Here is a 19675-nt window from a genome sequence, read left to right as displayed (position 1 = left end):
TGCCAAGAGGTGAGAAGCTTCCTTACCACACGTCCAGTGGTAATGGGGCCATGTTACTGTGGACTGAAACCTCTGAAACTATAGCCAAATAAACCTTTCCTCCTTTAAATTGAGTATCTCCAGTGTTTTGTCACATACATGAAAACCTGACAAACACAGACTCCAAGAGTACACACTTTGAGGAATGTTGGGGAGAAGTCAGAAGAGTGGAAGCACAGACTTGTACCCTGAGGTTCTGAAGGATGAGCTGATACCTTACAATCATTCTCACTGGTCTGAGGCGTACAGCAATTATCTGAATAAAGCCAGTGCATAGGGAGACTCTGACTATAGGCAAAGGGAGTCAGGGGAAAATAAATCCCCTGCATCAATGAGTTGATGAGAGTCTATGCACTGAGTACTTCCTGTATACCAGGCCCTTCAAAGCATGGAAATGACCCAGGTCTTGCCCTCAGGAATCTTGAGGTCTCTGGGTAGGGAAGCTGGAGCCCTATGTTAAAGATTGTGGGCATAGAAGGAGGGCACATTTTATGACTATCATTGAAATTCACAAACACTTTAATTAGGTCACATCATCTAAAAGAGGTGACCTTGAGGTTTTACAGTAGAGGTAGGTAGTTTTAATAAGTTATATTCACACAAACTATTATAAATCTGACTCTAAAATGTATGTGGCGAGATAGTAATTCAAAAATACACTAATGGGAATTATTTAACAGAAAGGAGAAGGTTCAGCCCTTATTGACTGCCTATGTGATGCAGATCTTCTTATACTGAGTCTCTTAGTGGAAGGGGTACCCATAGGAGGACACAGTTCAGGAAAAACAAAGCAGCATTAACATCCAGAGTCCTCAGAATAACCAGGGGCATCTTCAAATGAAAGGAACTTAAGGAATGTCAGAGAATATTTTGATCTTTTGGAGTCTGTCTCTGTAGAAACAATGAAGTGGAACCATTTGGCTGAGTCCCTCAGGTTTTTGGGAACTACGATAAAATCAAATTAGATTGGGGAGATGGGGGCACTCATGGAACCATAAAGCAGACTCATCCAGACTTCCAGGGTGTCCAATATTTCCTGAGAAAGGATGGGGTTGATAGAGATTGTTTTTTCATGAAAGAGCCTAGAATCACAGAGGCATGGCTAATGTACTTGATACCCAGGTATGAGAAAATCAGTAATGATCATGGAATGAAATAAATGATAAGAGACAGAAAGGAAATGCATGCAGCAAAAATGTTATTTTTTGAACTTTATTACTCTGCCTGTAAAGACATATAATAAATATGAAGTTGGTATTATGTAGTTCAGTAGTAGAGTGCTTACCTAGCATGCATGAGGCCCTGGGTTCTATCCTCAGCATCACAATAAATAAATAAGCAAAAAAAAAAAAAAAAAAAAAAAGAATAAATAAATATCACAATAAAAGGAGGAAAAAAGTAATATACTAATACTTGTTAATTATAATTATGTATATTTTGAAAAAATGGAGGAAATATTGGTTGGTACAATAATGAATAATTATAATTTCTGCTTGAGTCTAAAATTTTGAAATTTGCCAACAATTTTGTCAAGACTGAGCTTCTCCTTATGCCAGGTTCTTCAATCTTTTTATTCATTGATCAAAGAAAACCTTTATTTTATTGCAACAAGTTTCTTTCACTTTAAGCAGCAGATTACAAGTAGTTAGGATAGGATGAGATCTGGAAATTCTTTCGTTTCATTTCACAACCAGTTCTGTAATAGCATATGTATGTTTTTGGGGAATCATTTCTAGTGACTTTCAAATACTTCTACAGTCAAAACTTTTGAAAACAGGTAAACATTCCAAGTGGCCACATAGCAAGCTGGAATTGAAGTTGCTTCCTATATACTTGCTGACTATTTCCAGTCTAGTCTCCATTTGCAATAATGAAACCTCACAGTGTTGGAAAACAACCTGCCCCCATGGAGCTCAGAACTGCTCTGAATTTACTGAAAGATAAAAAATTACTGTCGCTGAGTTTGTATACTGTGTAAGTCTTGCTTGTCAACTAGGAGTGCTCCACATGAACTTTGGTATACATTGTTAATGATAAGATATATAACTCAAATGAAGTTTGTATGTTCATAAATATATCCTACAGCAAAGGCAGTTGTTCTTAGACCAATTTTTTTTTTTTTTTTTTGGTACGGGGGATTGAACCCAGAGGCACTTAACCACTGAGTCACATCCCCAGCCCTTTTCTGTATTTTATTTAAAGACAGGGTCTCACCGAGTAGCTTAGGGCCTTACTAAGTTGCTGAGGCTGCATTGAATTTGCAATCCTTCGCCTCAGTCTCCCAAGCTACTGGGATTATAGGCATGCACCACCTTGCCAGGAGAGAGGACTATTTTTATGACCAAAATGGTTTGAGATTGCTGGTTCTTGGTGGTAAAAAAACAATCCAAAATTTAGTTGGTGTATTATACATTGATTTTATGAACGCTCCACAGACAGTGGGCTTCCATGTCACCTGCAGTGGGGCTGAGGGGGTCCTACTGCTCTCACAGGACTGCTGGGACTGCAGTTACTACGGGTGGTATAAGTTACGTCCCCTAATTCCCTTCAGGCTTTCCCTCTGCACCTTGCTGTAATGAGAAGGAGGAGGAGAAGGAAGTAGGGATGGAGAAATGCCTTTAAGTTACCAGAAGCAACCAGAGGACCAACCTGCAGTTCAAATGCTTTACCACGGAGTTGGGTAAAACATTTTAGGCAGCTCTGCCTGTGAGAGACAATTTTTTTAAAAATTGTAAACAAATGGGATACATGTTTCTCTGTTTGTACATGGAGTCAAGGCATACCATTTGTGTAATCATAAATTTACATAGGGTAATGTTGTTTGATTCATTCTGTTATTTTTTTCCTCCCCCCACCCCTCCCACCCCTCTTTTCTCTCTATACAGTCCTTCCTTCCTCCATTCTTACCACCCTCCTTCACCCTAACCCCTAAACCTAACCCTAACCTAACGCTAACCCCTCCCACCCCCCATTATAGGTCCTCATCCGCTTATTCAGCGAGATCATTCGTCCTTCAGTTTTTTTGAGATTGGCTTATCTGTGAGAGACATTTTGGAGACATCTCTCTGCAAGGTCTCTGTGTAGCAGCAGATTCCTCTAGAGAGTGGGCACTGAAAGCATTATGGGTCCCCTGAGCTCTGGTTTCTTCAGGGCCTGCTTCACTTGCCAGCCCAGGCCACTCCCCCTGGACTCCTGACCACCCCCAAACAAGGTGGGGGCTCAGGCCAGTGTGTCTTGCCCCCAGGCTCTTAGGAAGGTCAGTTCTTGCTGGAAGCACCGAAAAGCTGGTGAGAAGAGGAGGGATTGAGCTGTGATCTTCTTCCCTCTTCTGTCACAGATGTGTCCCTCCCATAGATCCACAGGTGGTGTCCAAGAACAATGAACTCACTCTGGTCTGTGCTTTTACTTGCATCTGGCCTATACCCAGAATGTTCTTGTCCCTTCTTCCAAGTTCACCATTTCCTGCCCAAGGCACCTTCTACTGAACATCTGTGGTCTTCTCTGCCTGTTCTTTGTTTCCATGCTCACCATTTGCTCCTGGAATATTCAGGAGTGGATGTTTTCTCTCTCCAACTTGATTACAAGTCTTTGAGGTCAGAGCTGGTGTCTTGCTTAATTATTCTTTTTCCTGGGAGCAATCTACATGGTGCCAGTGGGTTGTAGTCCTCGTGGCATTGCTGGCTACTCTTTCTCTGCTTTATGGTGGGGCAGGGGTCTCATGAGGGCCCAGTTCAGAGCAGAAGCTTGGATATTACCCAACCTGCACAACCTTAACTTGGAGGGTAATCTCCCCAGATAGGCCACTGGGGAAAGCACAGATCAATGGGGCACACAGGGATGAAGGCTTCTAGAACGCTTTCTGAAGATGAAAGCAGTGAGTCACAGGCAGAGTACCAAATACTGAACTTCTGAAGCAAATGTGTAGGAGAGCTCAGATTCCCCACTCAAACCTGTTTTTAGTATCAGCCAGCTGAAGCTCTGATACTTCTTGGAAGCTGGTGGCACTTCCTCTGTCTTGTCATCAAGTCTCTGGCCCCACCCATGATTGAAGGCCAGGGTTTCCTGCATGTAAGGCAATTGCCAGCTTTTTGCTCTTTGTCCCTGGGGCCAAGTCTTAAGACTCCCCCAGAATAGAAAAGGAGGACACAGGGCTGGACACTTCTACCCAGACTCCTCTGGCAGCATCATCACACTTCTTAAGGACCCCCTGCTGGCACCCTCCCATGCGGGGGTGGAGTGGGGTCCTTACTGGGTCAGTTCTTACTGGGCACTGGTGACATAATCTTGCAGCCCTGTCCCTTAACCAAAAGGTCTGAAGGAGTCCTGCCAGACTTTGGTTTCTTCAGCATCCACTGTTGATTTCCTTCCCTCTGTCCTTGATGATATCGCTTCATTTGAGTTCTTTGAGCTTGTACTGTTTCCTTCCAGGACCCTGGAACCCGGCTGTGGAAGACAGCTGGCTTCAGTTTTGCCTCCTTGGACTAGCACAGCAAGTCTACAAGCTTAGGCAAATACCTTGCTGGGCCTTTTAGAGCTCCTAACCTTGCATAACAATGGAGTGTGGGGACCGAAAGCCATCTGCTGATGGTGGGGGGCAGTTCTGTATTTCTGGGGAGGGAATTCTTTGCAGCATGGAATGACTAGCATTTCATTAGTCCCTCCTCTCCCCCCCACTCAGTACTGCCATTTCAAAAGGATTGGGGGAATTTTAGGTACATCTAGTCTGGGAACTCACACTGCTTACATTCCAATCCTAACTTGGCCACTTTCTGGCTGTGAGACTAGAATTAAATTTCTTCATCTGTATATGAGAATAATAATAAATCTGTCTCTCAAGATTGCTGTGAGGATGTGATTTCAAAAGAACACGTTTTAGTGTCCACTCTTGTGATGTGTTAAGTGCTCAATGGCTAGGTTAACTGTCCTGCCATCTAGATGGGAGGTTTTTGGGATCAGACGGGCCCTTCCCAGGAATGCCACCTAGGAAGTCTGGCCCAGGCCACATCATTGTGTCCACTAGACAGGGTGCCCTCTAGCCCCTTTCATCCCTTCTAGGGAGTTTCATTTATGGCAGACTGGAGTAGAAGTTCCCATATGAGTGGGTTGCCTCCTCTGGGACTTTCCCCAAGGTATTCCAGAGAACTGGAACCAAAACAGACCTCAGCCAGGTCTGTCTGGCATGTGACTCCCAGGCTCACCTAGTCACCATTCAGGGACTTGGGTCTCTTATCTGCTAACAAACTATCCCTAAAGTGCACCTCAGGACTTGCACCTCCCACTCCAGGGAGGAAGAAGATGATGGGAAGGGACCCTGCAAAGCAGAAAACAGGCCCCTCAGCTGTGGGACAGTGATTGCATGGTGTGAATGGTCACAGCTCACTTTGCAGGACTCCTCTCAGACGTGAATCTGCCAACGTCTTGCGGCAAACAGCTGAGCAATGTTTCTCTCCTCTCTCATATCCTCCTGCTTTTTTCTTCTGCAACCACATCAGGGCAGCTTATCCTCAAACCAAGAATCCCAACAGCTGACCCCTGACATATGACAGAACTCTTCGAGACTCCTCTTCTGGGGAAACTGGGTGCCACTTGGGCCTTGGAGCTGTGATGTACACACACCCTTTGCAAAGCAGAAGGTGACATTTTTCTGATGCACATGTAGGGGCCTTCGATTCTTATTTTCTAAAAAGGCTCCCATTGTTTTGGGGAAACCCAGAGCTGGTCAACAAATAACAAAACCTGCTCACCAGCAAAGTACCGTTCTTGTTTGTGCCAGCTTGGTAACTCCTGGGGTAGGTGCTGAGGCTGAGGGCAGGGCCACTAGATAGTAAATGGACTCCAAGGGGAAAGAAGGTCTATCATCCTGTCTCCAGCATGTTCCATGCACACAGCTGCCTGTTACTAATGTGCAGTCTGGAGTGCTGAGCAGCAAGTTGCAAGCTTTTGTGGCTCCTTGGGCTGAGCCAGGAAGATGGCAAAACGGTATGATCAGCACTGTTGCCAAACACTGTCCCAAATAACATTATTCCTTGAATAATACCCCAGAAGAATAAACCTCTCACCCTGAAATTCCTTACCATCTAGTTCTCTTAATCAGGCCTTTGTACACAGGACATGCCCAAGTATGATCCCAACCAAAACTTCTCTTCTACTAACCTGACCTCTAAGTCATCAGCCATTACCCCACACAATTAGAATATTGAACTGCCTGTACTTTCAGGCACCTGCTAAAATAGCTCTTTTGACGTGCTAACTCTAATAACTGAACTTGAAGCTTCAGGAAAGTTAACTGTGAACTACGAACTCTTATGATCAACAGTTTGCATAAAGATCTGGGGCCAAAATAAACCCCTACTTGCAGATGTTCAAGCATGCACTGGCAATTCTTTCCCCCTGTGGAAAGAGACATGGGTTCAGCATTTGCAACCTGTCAGATGTTAATTTCAGCTGGTTGGGCCTGAGCTGCAAAATAGGACACTAATTATGATACTGGCAGAAGTGACACTGAAATAACTATGTCCCATTATTTGCTGTCACAGGACTCAAAGCTTCCAGCAGGGGTTGGAAAAACAAGAAAGGGAGGCTTCCAACCCTTTTCTGTAAGATGAGATGCTGCTGGTGTGTGACCCTCTCCAAACACTGGATTATGTCCTGGTGCATCTGAGGACAAGGAGACTGCGCTGAGTCAAAGAAGGGCATAAAGCTTCCAAGTGACCAGTGACAAGTGACAGGTTTTTAAAGTTTTAAAGTTTTTTTTTTTTTTTTTTTTTCTTCCTTTCTCTGGGCAATAAAAAGGAAAGGGAAGAGGAACCACCCTCTGCAGTCTTGGTGATTTCTTGTTAAGTACATATATAAATACAAGTGTGTTGAAAGCACATTCTTAATAAAATTATTAATAACTCTGGGAGGAGCCATATGATGTAGGATGGCAGGGGTGTGACTCGTGGTGTGTTCCTTATGTCTGTGATTGGAGGCTAGCATACAGAACAGCACTTGATGGCCACCTCTGTGGAATGTGGCTCAGATGTCTCCTTGGGTGCCACCAGGTACCAGCTATCTAAGTTACAGTGTGCAGGTATCTGACTGAGCTCAGCATACTCTGAGGCATGGTAATCTGACTCCCTGGAGGGTAAGGAGGTTTTTGAAATAATAATAAACAAACAAGCAAGCAACAATAAAACACATGTGCACACACACCTACATTACCAAAGTCCAGTTTCTGTGAATGAGTGATATGAGGTATCCCAGAAGTGGAAATATGTTCCCTGGCATTATAGAAACTAGAAAAGTAACCAATAAATTTTAAAGAGCCACTAGCAGAAACCCCTAAAATAAGGGAAAAGTATAAACTCAAGTTTAAGGAGGGTGCTCTGAAAAATGGAACTTAAGTCACAAAATCGCCTTGGGTAGAATTCACGAACAGGGATAGTCTGCTCCTTCAGGGAGCAAAGAGCCCTGCCCGGTCAGGGAAGGGATGGGGATTGTGGAGACACCACAGGTTGCCACGTGTTTCCGTGGCTGTGGCTGTGGCAATAGTACTCTTACCTGGGGACATGGCCAGGTCAGGACAAAGCCCCTAGCTCTCAGACTGGTGTCTTGATCATCCATGCTCAGCACATTGCCCAAGGGGTACACTGATTTCTTAAAAGTTCTGATGAGAGGAAGAGGTATAGCCTCTCCATGGGACAAAACTAGTCTTTGAAAAACCAGTATTTTTTCCTCCCCAATGAATTAGGAAATTTGAAATCTATGTTAATTTTCATGAGCCTGGCCCCTGGGACTGTGTGCCAGGTGCCTGAATAATCTTGAGTGCCTAATTTATAAAGACTCAGTGGACCCACATCTGGGACCCAGTCAGGTCATTCTTTAGCATTTCCTCCAATCTAAACATTATCATGGCAGAGGCACACGTACCATCATGCAGAACTAGAAAATGCTAATACAAAAGAACCACTGTGTTGGCAGCATGGTCCCAGAGAACAGAGAGGCCACTCACTAAATCCTCATGGTCCCACAGTCACCATGAGTGCTTGCTTGAACCCCTCCACCTTCCTTCCCTCAAGTCTATTTAAATAGTCTGCTTGGCCACTTTTAACTCCATGACTATGACTTGGTTCTGGTTTAAGCCACTCTGTATTCCTTTAAGTTAAAAGCTGTGCATCAAATCAGAATAGCTAATAATGTGTGGCAAACGTTCATGAAATAATTGGGCTTGCGTATTCCTGTGTTAAATGCAGTAATTCCAGGGTTCTCACTCTGCTTGGGCAAAACGTAAGTTCAATGTCAAAACTTTTTTCTTTTTTGGGGGGGGTGATGTACCAGGGATTGAACACAGGGGTACTCGGCCACTGAGCCACATCCCCAGCTCTATTTTGTATTTTTTTAGAGACAGGGTATCACTGAATTGTTTAGAGCCTCACTCTTGCTGAGGCTGGCTTTGAACTCAAGATCCTCCTGTCTCAGCCTCCCCAGCCACTGGGATTATAGCGTGTGACACCGCACCTGGCAGTGTCTAAAATTCTTTTACCCTGAAACTGTTTTTTTGTGTGTGGGGTGTTTTCAGTGTTGCAGACTGAATCCAGGGCCTTGAGAACATTAGGTAAGTGCTCTCCAACTGAGATACACCTGCTGTCCAAAGATCAATTTTTCTGTCATGGAGACATTAATTTGCTTTTCCTAGTCTCTGTTGTACTATCTTCTGGAGGAATACAGTCTTTGAACTGAGCCTGTGAGCAGGTTCAATCTTGTTTGTGATCCTTTATAGATCAATCTTGTTTGTGACCCTTCATAGAAATCCATGTGACTTTCAAGCTCCAACAAAGGAAGAATGCAATGCACATGATATTGAACTTGGTTAAGTTGCCCTTTATTAACAAAAATATGTAGGTTTTGGTAAATTCCACTGTGGAGAACACAAACCATGGATAAAACATACATCAGGAAACATTTCCCTAGCTGGAGAATTTAAGAACGAGGGCAGAGATCACACTGCACAATCCCCAGGTGCTGGCTTCCTCCTTGAGTGTTCATGAGAAGCAATTTATGATTACTAAACAGTAACCAAAACAGTGCAAGAGGGCTCTTGAGATTGTTTTATGGGCATCAAAAAGTTAGGTTAAAGAAACAGACACAGCAGTGGAGTTAAGGTAAAAATATTTTCTTTTGCTAAATAATCTCATAGTTCCCAACATAATACAACATTACACATGTATTCAGTTTAAGAAGAAAACAAGTTTACAAATCACTGTTGGATACTTAAAAATAACTCTATGTTGCTTTTCTTTTTGGCAGCACCAGCCTAAACTTTGCAATATTTCAGAAACTTCAGGTACATTACAATCTTCTGAGAAAGGCCCAATACTTCAGAATTCCTGGAGTGGCTGTGGAGAAAGAACATTACTGGCAACAAATATAAAAAAAATCAAGACGTACAGGAATATATGTGGCCATTCATATGTTTACACATATTTAACCATTCATTCTAACCCTGAAAATTTTTCTGTCCTTTTATTGAGGTGCTGGGGATCAAACCCAGGTTTCACACATGCTAGGCAACTGCTATAGCACTGAGTTATACCCTTAGCCCTCTTAAATGCTTTTTGTTAGCATATTTACATTTCTTTTGGTTTACAGAAAAAAATATACTTTACAGGCAAATTATTTTAGCTGAAGAAATGATTCTATGGCCACATTTTCCTTTTTTTGTTACACATCTAGGGCCTGTACATGTGTGCAGTTGGTGACTTTGTTCTCCCTGGTCCCCAAAGAGCTCACCTTTGACCTTTGACATACCCTCTATATGAAGAGGAAAATTGCTCTTCTTATTCAGGAGTTCTTTTAGTAGCGGAATTCAGAGAACCAAGGTTGCAACATCTTTTTAGGGAGAGGTTGGGTATATTTTTTCCTGTGGCTCTGTGTGCTTAAGAAATTTGAGTTGATATAAAGGATTGACCACTGAGTTGTTCCCAGCATTCTAGGATGCCTGTTTGCCCAGCTGTGAACTGTGGGTGCTCTCACAGCCTGAATGTGGGACTTTACCCATCGGAAAGCATTTGTGAACACAAATCAAAAATTTAAGTAGCTCAATGATATTGATGTCTTCCCCTCTAGCTTCAAAGGGAAAGTCATAACTGAACATTTTGAACTATGAGAAGATTCAATACTGGATCAACACACACAAAAAAAGGTTTTCAAACATTATTTAATGAGGTAGCTGAGATCAAAGATCAACTCCACAGCATACACCAAGGAACTTAATAAATGCTTAGGCATTTTTCAAATGCAAATGTCTACAGTGTCTAACAAATATTGTTCCTTCCTAATTCCTGCAGGTACATGCAAACCTTGAGAAAGGGCCCTGCAAAGTCAGAACAGCAGGCTGAGAGTGCATGAAGCTGGACAGGAGGAGATAGGAAGGGCCCCATACTGTATGCCAAGTTTGGCTGATGTACTGCTACTTATCATGGAACTCAGTGGGTCTCACATAGAATAAACATCAATTAGAACTCAGGAACATGATGGGCTGAAAGGGGGCCTTGACTTGAGGCAGCAGGGAGTCCAGGGCCTGGTACGCTTACACTAAGCCTGAGGCAATACCAAATGTGTCCTCTATCCCCCAATACCTTTCAGGATCCCTGGAGCCACCTTCCCTCAGGAGGGGTCTGGGCCCCAACTTTCCCCACTGCACCATCCCAGGGCTGGGAGAGGCTACTGCTTTCAGTTGTTCATCCCGAGTTTTCCTCAATGTCTGCTCACAAGCATAGAATACCTTCCGTGTTCCTTACTGAGCACTTTTCAGATGTCAAGGTCAAATGCCTTCTATGTGGAATCAAAGGGAAAGGTGGCCATACCAATCCTGGCAGCATGGATTTTATGACTCCCAGCAACGTGAACATTCAGAGCTCCCGCACATACACATTCATATGCATACACCCTCACAAAAAGCACACCCTTCTACACGCTCACAGGCACACAACCTCACATGTGTATAAGTGCTGTAATAGGCACTCACTCACATGTGTACGTGTGTGTGCGTTTGGCAGCCAGTAGCATCACAGGTACAGCAAGCTCAGGTAAGGCCAAGGTCCAAGGTTGGGGGAAAAGGTGGGTGAAGTGAAAGGACCTGGGACTGGGTGGGTCACTGGGGAAGGAACCCTGAGTTGTCCACTTTGTAGTGGTCATCTCCCTTTGTAGTCCTTGGAGGCAGTAGCCAGCACACCAGCACACCACAGGGCACCCGCAGGCAACCCAGAAGACAAGCGGCAGGAAGGAAGGCACCAGATCCCTCTGCATTAGGTCTCTGTGGTATAGTTATTGTAGGCCAGGGGAGGTAGGGCCGAAAAGCTGCTCCACCGCCTGGTGCCAGGCTGGGACTCCACACGCCCTTGTTCTTTATATTTACCCAGAATGTTTTTGGCTTCTTCTGCATCCCGCAAAGGATTCTCCCCATATTCTTCCTTCAGCCACTGCCGATACTGGAGAGGTTGGAAACAAATTTAAAATATCACACACACATACACACCTGCATTCGCAGTGATTTTCACCTGTTACTTAGTCGTAGAGATGTTGTCATATATAAAGAGAGAAATCAAAGGGCATTGGGTAATCCTAGTTATCAGAAATAACTGCTCCTTCAAGGTTTTGGCCTGAGGACATAAAAATAATGCATCTACTTGACAGACCTGGATGGGAACAGTTACTTCTATTGTTGAGGGTTCCTTTTAAGAAAGAAGTGTCCTTGTGCTGTCTAATGGTGGCAGCCAAGATTAAATTGCTGAATCCAGAAGAAAAATAGTGAGAATTTTTACGATTCAATAATATAAAGAAGAACCTAAAATTTGTGTTTACATGATTGGTGGTGGACAATATCCTCTACTACTGTTGCCTGGCTAATTACACCTTTAAAAGCTTAAAGGCTAAATGAATTAAAAAAAAAAAAAAAAAAAAGCAAACCAAATGAAGAAAGTGGTACTTTGCTGAAAGGAAGATGATATGATAATGATAATATTAGGAGTACCTAATATGGAAAATGACAAGGGGTAGGACCCCATGGCTGAAGCTGGGGCACAATGGATGAATGACAACTTCCGTGGGGAAGTAGGTGAGCACCCCTGAACCCAATGTCCTCTATGGGCCTTTTCAGTGCCAGCCTCCCTGATTCTGGGACTGGAGGAATTGTCCTAGGGGAGTTGCCTGCATCTGAAAAGTCTTCCAAGTACTGCTTACCTCGTGGACTTCATGTTTCTCAAACTCCTGGAGCTGTCTCTGGAAGCCCAGATTGGGGTTGGCACAGGATCTCCCTGCACGCACGGTGTGCAGGGCATCCTCCCAGCCAAAGTCCGTAACAGTCATGATGTATGCAATCACCAGCGTCACACTCCTGGAAACCCCGGCCAAGCTGTAGGGCAGAGAGAGTCACGTGTGCAAGGGCAGTTTTGGAACCATGGGTCTGTCACCCAACCCATTTGGAGCCCAGGATTTGGAGCACCTTATTTTAGGGAGTCTTCCAGCCTTGGATTACACATGGACAGCAGGAAAGCAATGTTACCAGGAAATCATTTGGAAATATAACAGCTTCCCCCCGCTACTCTGTACCACTAGATCTCAGGTATCCTTTAGACATTTTAGCCTCCTGCTTCATTGATTTTCTATAGGATATGGCTACAGACATTTGTGCCTTATGATGTTCCATTGCTCTGAAGCCCTCCTTAGATCTTCCCATTTCCTTGGTCAAATAAAGTAACTCAAATATACCAAGGGAACTTGAGGCTGCCAGGACCTATGGAACAAGTCCACTTATAACCTGCATTAGTTTAGAATGTGTCATGTTTTTAAAAACATGGTTTTCTTAGCTACTGTACATGAGGGATAAAACTGTGATATTTAGAACTCATGAAATCTAGAAGCCCTTACCAAATCTTACTTTTGTGACTTTTTTTGGACATAATTGAGCAGAATACTAGAGCAGGCATACTGCAATGCTCTAAGTCTGTGTTCAGGAGCGCTGTGGCACTAACAGTCATCTCCAGCAGGCTGAGTAAGGGGACTATTATGGTTTGGATCTGGGATGTCTCCCAAAAGTTCATATTTTAAAAGCATGATCCCTAGTGTAGCAAGGTTCACAGGTGGGGCTTTGAGGCACTGACTGGATCTCGTGGGCTCTGACTTCATCAGTGAAATAATTCACATGATAGATTAATCCACTGACAGCTGGATGGACTACTGGGAGGAAGAACTTAGTTGGAAGAAGCAGGTTACTGAGGGCATGGCTGGAGGGGCTTATCTTCTCCCTGACCCCTTCCTCTCCCTCTCTCTGCTTCTCGGTTGCCAAGAGCAGAGCACCTTTCCTTCTGCTGTGGCCCTCTGCCACGATGTTTCTGCTGTGGAGCCAGCCAACCGTGGACTGATCCTCTTTATGAACCAAAATAAACCTTCCTCCTCTAATTTGTTCCTGTCTGGTATTCTGGTCACAGAGACACAAAGTTGACTAACATAGGGACCAATCTAAAATACATATGCAATTAAGGCAGTCATAGAAAGGTAGTGCTTTGTCAGACTTAGAGTGTTCTAGCAACGGTTTAAGATGGGGAAGTCTAGCAAATGTCCTCATTTTTAGAAAAGCCTTATCATTAGATGTATATAACTGTGTGAAATGTGAATTTCTAGACTATCAGGCCAACACACATTTAAATATAAATAATAATAATAATACCACTCCTAAGTAGTGGTTCTTCACCACATTCTTCACTAAGGGAGTTTTATAAAAATAAACCCTCTTGGGCTATAACTCTGGGGATCTGAATTCACTAAGAGCCTAGAAAGCCCAGGGTTAGAATTTCAGAACTCCCCTTTATTTACTTCCAAATGTGCCCCCAGGTCCTTTAAAGTCAAATGTAACTGACATAAAAAAACTACCATTTGTATGTATTACATTTCCTACTCTTTAAAAAGCGAAATGAAAAATTACACTATTTCAAAGTTGTATAAATTGGCAGAACACTACTCTTGAAGCCACTGAAATATTTCATGCCCCTTCACCCCCAACTTGATTTACTGGCCCTCAGAATACACTGCAGTTTTCTTAAGTGGCTTCTCTGGCTATCATGCATAGGTTCCCTCTGTCCTGGCAGGGCTGCCACCAGCAGCCTCCCAGCAACACTCCCAGGAATTGGCATCACATTTCCAAAGTGCTTTGTGCTGCAAGGGTGGCTATTTTGGGGAAAGTCAAAAGACAGTTGTGCTTTGAGATAATTAATGCCACACCTTATTCAAATGGAAAAGGGGCATGTCCGGCCTGCACCTTCACAGACAAACAAAGCCCTGGATCCAGAATGTTGACTACTGGTTCCCTAGACAAATTAGCTATTACCATGATTACTACAGGTAACGCAAATGACATTCCCTGAGAACTTACCATGTGCCAGATACAATATTTGCCAGGAATAAAACCAAGAATTTTACATGCATTCTCTTGGGTTGAGTATTTTAGAATATCTTTTTTTTTTTTTTTTTTTTTTTTTCCCCACAGTGTGTGCACAGTTTCTCTGTTGGTGTCTATGGGACATTGTTTTCAGAATGCACCCCAGATAGCAAAATGCTCAAGTCCCTTATACAAAATGGTATAGCATTTGCACAGAACCCACACATATCCTCTTGCATACTTTACATCATCTCTGGATTTATAGGAATACAAGGTAAATGCTATGTCAATAGTGGTATTGCTTAAGGAATAATGACAAGGAAAAAACTCTGTACATGTTTCATACAGAGGCGATGTTTTTTTCCTGAATGATTTTGATTCATGGTGGGTTGAATCATGGATTCAGAACCCATGGACAGGGAGCACTGACACTCTATCTACCTACCTACCTCTCTCTATATGCATCTATATAATATAGAAGGATTTAGGTGTATAGTTGTCAATACATTAATTCTAAGAGTCTTAATTGTTTCAAAGCAAAGTAGTAAGCCAAACACACATAAAAGTTCCAGTGTGTAAATGGAGAGGAAATGATGATATTAATGTTACGGTAGTACATTACTAAACACCCACATTTGCAATCAAAATTCTCCAGGAAGAAACAGTGTTTTGAAAAGGTCACTGAGGTTTCAGAAATGAACCTACAGAATTGGTAGTATCTATAGGAGGCTGTTCTGATGAAATGTTAAGAGGCAGGCTAGCAAAAGATAGTGTCTGTTGACAGTAACCCTTCAGTCCCTACAGAAATTCTCAGTGAGTGAAATGGAAAAAATAAGAGCAAAACCAGGTAGGGTTCTCTTTCAACAAAAGCAGGCAATGACTAATGCATATCAGGGGAGAGGTGAAATGTATGTTTGAGACTCTGGGTTTAGGAAAAACCATTAGATGAAATAATTACACAGAGAAAGGCACTCATAAGACATCAAGCAAAGTAGAACATGCTAACTAAGGTATTATTCAGAAAGAGACATACGTACCAGTGTACCAGACAGCCCTCACCTTGGAGTCGGCACTCATGAATGAATTTAATACTTTCTTTGAAATGTCTTGTCCTAGGCACAGGAAAAAAAAGAGAGAGAGAAAGACAGAGAAGTGAAATAGACTTTACTTAACATATGATGAAAAGTACACCTAAAAAAAAGTCCACCTTTCTGAAAGGTCTCAAGATTCCCACACCTTCAAAACCTGGTCAACTATCTGGCACTGGGGCTGCCTTAGGCTTAGAACAGGTCATAGGCATGCTGAGGTCTCAGGAAGGCTACCAATGGTCTAGAATGTTTTAGAACTGCTCCACAAGGCATCCCTGAAATGCACAGTTATCACTGACTGGTGGTTCCTGCTCAGTCCACTATGTTCAATCTGAATCAACAGCTCAACCAGGGACTCTTGTGCTGCCTATGAATGCTGCAGAGCCACAGTAAGACAGGTAAGGAAGGTGTCCAGGCCATGTGTGCTCTCTGTCCTAGCAGCTAGTTTACTTGTGACAATCTGAGAAGCCTAAAAGGATCCTCCCACAATGGACTCCCTGGATTTTGGTCAATTCTGTTTGTATGTCACTGGAGAGCTGTGGGAAAAAGGAAATTTCACCTCTAATTCCTGCTCTGTCACTCCATGTGGCTTGGGGAATGCAACTCCAAGATTAGGCATTATGCCCTATAGGGTGGACCAGGCCATGAATATCAACCTGCTCTGAAGTCCTAAATGATGAGGTATGCCACAATCCTTTCTTTTCTGACCCTCAGCTTTTTGGGCCAACCCTTTCACTAGTCACTTGTTCAGATCCTAACTGTTAGGAAGCACCCACTTGTGTGTCCTTGCTCACAGGCATGGTCGCTTCTTGATGATTAGCTTTTCAGAGGCCAAGTTCAAATGCTGCATCACTTAAGATACAAGTATGGGGACCCACTTTGATGAGTTCCCAACTGGTGTGTATGCCATGTACCACATGTGCAACATTCTGGACTGAGCTGCGGATTAACTACAGGTACTCCAGTGGACCAAGTACCTGCTTCTTAAATATATTCTAGCTTTGACTGGTTCCTAAAGAGGTAAAACACCAAAAGCTACCCATGAACTAAATCCATTTCCTTTTAAACAATGAGTATTGACCATCTGGTTAGGATGCTGATAAGCTTCAAGGCAATCAATGATAATAAGATGTAGTTTCTGAATGCAAAATGAGGGCAAGTGAAATGAATCAGAACGGGAAGCTCACGTGTGTCTTAACAACTCTCAGCTGTTGACTGCAGAAGGAACCCAAAAGCCTTACTAGAGGTGCACACTGAGATTGGGATGGATGGGAGGTAGAAGACATTTTAAATGTGCATACATACATACATACATGTATATATTTACATATATGTATATATTCATATATATATATATATATATATATATATATGAGAAACACAGGCACTCATGTTCTGCCAATAACCAAAATGTTGTTACAAGTGGAAAATTCACGTAGACTAACCCAAAGATTCCAGACTCTTACTGGAGGATTTAACTAGCATGACATGACAAGATCAGTTTCCCTTAACATTCCTAAAGACAAATGCTCCCAGAACGTAAATTTATAAAGCGACTCAGAGAACTGCAACATTTTCCCAAACACTGGTTTTGTACACAGCAGGCAAGGAAGCATTCTTGCTATATTCTTAAAATCTGTAGTGTTAGTATCAAGAGACCTCAGAACAGAAGCCCACAGCAGTCAGGCAGCAACGCTGAGTACACACAGGGGTGAGGTGGGGTGCTGGGCATCCCACTGTGGGCTGCAGGAGGGAGGAAAGGCTTGGTGCTGATAGAGCGTCCTCTCTCAAGAAAAACCAGCTACCCAGAGGTGACAGTGAAGCATTCTTATCTGCAAGTACTGAATATGTGGCAAGACATTCCCAGTTGCCCTGATTTTGTGTGGGGCAGCAAAGTGCTCAGGCCCAGGAAATGGCCCATTTTTCTCTACTCAAGTATTGGTCCTGGAGAAGGAAAGGGAGGCTGTGCATGATGATTTCTGGAAAAGTGTTTCCTTCCTAATAAAAAGAAAGTGATCTATCTTTGCCTGCAGTTTCTAGCCAAGGAACAGCAAACACCATGCTCAGGGCTGCATCAGCCACCTGTGATCACAGTGACAACTCCCCAGAGTGGAAGGACAGCAGGATAGAAAGGCCAGGCTCCTGGAGTATATCTAGGGTCCTACTGCCCCTGCCTGGGAGCACCACTACCAGGCTTTCTAGCAAATGCCTCTATCCCTGAGAACACAGCCAGGTATTCTATTTATGGCCAAATACACTCTCCCTGATAACAGCAACTAATTCAATAATTTATAAAACTCTGAGCCAGCTTGTGTAGCCTAGAAGTAGTTAGTTCCAGGCTGCTAGCCAGAAATCTATGTGCCTCATAGGTTATACAGGGTTATACAGGGTAGCCTGCTCTCCCCACAGGCCACTGTGCTCAGTAGACAGGCCAGAAGGTGGGGGAGGTTGGAATGCAGATCCAGGTTGGCTGCAGGAGTGGCCAGAAGGCACACTCCTTTGTTCACCAGGCTGTCCACACTATGATTCCCAAGATATCATCATGCAGCTGGAGCTGCATGATATTTCTTGGGGATCTCTTCCTGTTTGGAGAGCATCGGGTCAGTGAGCATCTGGCAGCCAAAACAGCAAAAGCAAATCTAGAAATGAATAACAACTGCCTGGGTGAATTAGTAAACCACAGAGCCCCTCAGAATATACTATGAAGATCACAGTGATGTAGAAGTTAGCAGAGACCCACTGTGATCCAAGGCAGGACTTGGAGTCTTGGGGACATGGCTGGTTGGTGCTCATCAAGGTCTTAACAAGGAGGATAACTAAATCCCTTTACTGAAGGCTCATAGTAGGAGCAACTCCTCATATCTTGTTTTTACACCTGCACATTGCAAACCATAGGTATGATGAAATCAGACTTCCTACAGATTATGGTACTGAACCCCCTGTCAACAGCAAACCTCACCACACCTTTAAAATAAAGGGAGGTTGTGCTCAGCTGGGCAATATTCAAGCCCACCCGGAGTCCAGAGCAGGTGTGTGAAAGAACCTAGGAAGCAAAGGGGAGATGTTCCCCACTCCCCGCTGCTTCTTTCCTCCTTCCAGGCTGCCCATAACAAAGGTTAAATCCAAGACAACCGATGGGACATGGCTCCCATCCTCCAGTATGTTGGGGGCAAGGGCTGCAGAGACATCCATGACAGGGCTACTCCTCAGTCTAGGGGTATGAACAAAACCCATGAGGGGGACTGCTTAGAGTCCCACTGTGAAACTTGACTCATGCACATAAACAGGCACAAGGCCAAGTTTGGCAGACATTCCTAGAAATGCTTTTTTCAGGAAAAGCCAGGAGGCAGGCGAGCTCACTGGTATAAAACTGTGTGCTGCAGACAGTGTGCAGGGGGTGGGGGGCTAATTTCCAGGGAAGCCAATGACATAAGTCCAAGCTCTGGTCATTAAACACCCTCCACAATGGGAAATACCCACGGCCTGGGTTCTTCTATTGCTCAACTCCAATTTGAAGCAGAAGCACAAATCTGAGGCACTATGCCACCACGAGCTGTTTCAATGAAGTCAAGTTCCCTATTCTTGTTCTGTTTGGTTGCAGTTAACCTTTACTTCCATACAAAGATTTGTTGTAAGTTCTGTCTGCATAAAATACGTTAAGCACATCCAGAAGGAAGCATGACCTACAGGTTTGTTACTCTATTGCCTGGTGAACACCAAACTCCTTTGGACTTGACAAAGGAGGAACAGACAACTATTTACATAGTGATTACCAATTTAATATATACTGAAATAACAATGAGCAAATATACAACCAACCATTCATTCTCAAATTACATTAGTACTCTTTACTTGAGTAGATAGTATAATCTTACTTTTGAAAATGCTTAGTGTTTATGAAAAACATTTTTGTTTATATCATCTCACTTAATACTATAAAAATCCTGTGAGATAAGCAGTTTGTAGATGAGAGAAAATTAAAAAAGACGTATTTATGAAAGCCCAGAGAGAAAGCAAAACCAAATGCATATTTCTAAAAGTTAAACTCACTAATCCTTTAACACCTGCCACTTGGGGAGCAAGCAGTATGTGCATTCAGTACACACTTGAGGATGCCTCTAATTACAACAAA

The 19675-nt window shown here is 43.3% G+C and overlaps 1 protein-coding gene across 1 annotated transcript in view; it reads right to left on the bottom strand.

Moving 5' to 3' along the window:
* Positions 1–8880: 8880 nt before the first annotated feature.
* Positions 8881–19675, bottom strand: part of DUSP22 (dual specificity phosphatase 22) — a 67805-nt gene continuing 57010 nt past the window's right edge. Inside the window, 4 exon segments of the mRNA XM_079147303.1 lie at positions 8881–9416; positions 11438–11510; positions 12262–12433; positions 15493–15567. Coding sequence (XP_079003429.1) covers positions 9370–9416; positions 11438–11510; positions 12262–12433; positions 15493–15567 — 367 coding nt within the window. The 3' untranslated portion in view covers positions 8881–9369.

This window comes from Sciurus vulgaris (assembly GCF_902686455.1).
Source record: "Sciurus vulgaris genome assembly, chromosome: 7".
Taxonomy (NCBI): domain Eukaryota; kingdom Metazoa; phylum Chordata; class Mammalia; order Rodentia; family Sciuridae; genus Sciurus; species Sciurus vulgaris.
This window is presented reverse-complemented; position numbering and strand designations above follow the sequence as displayed.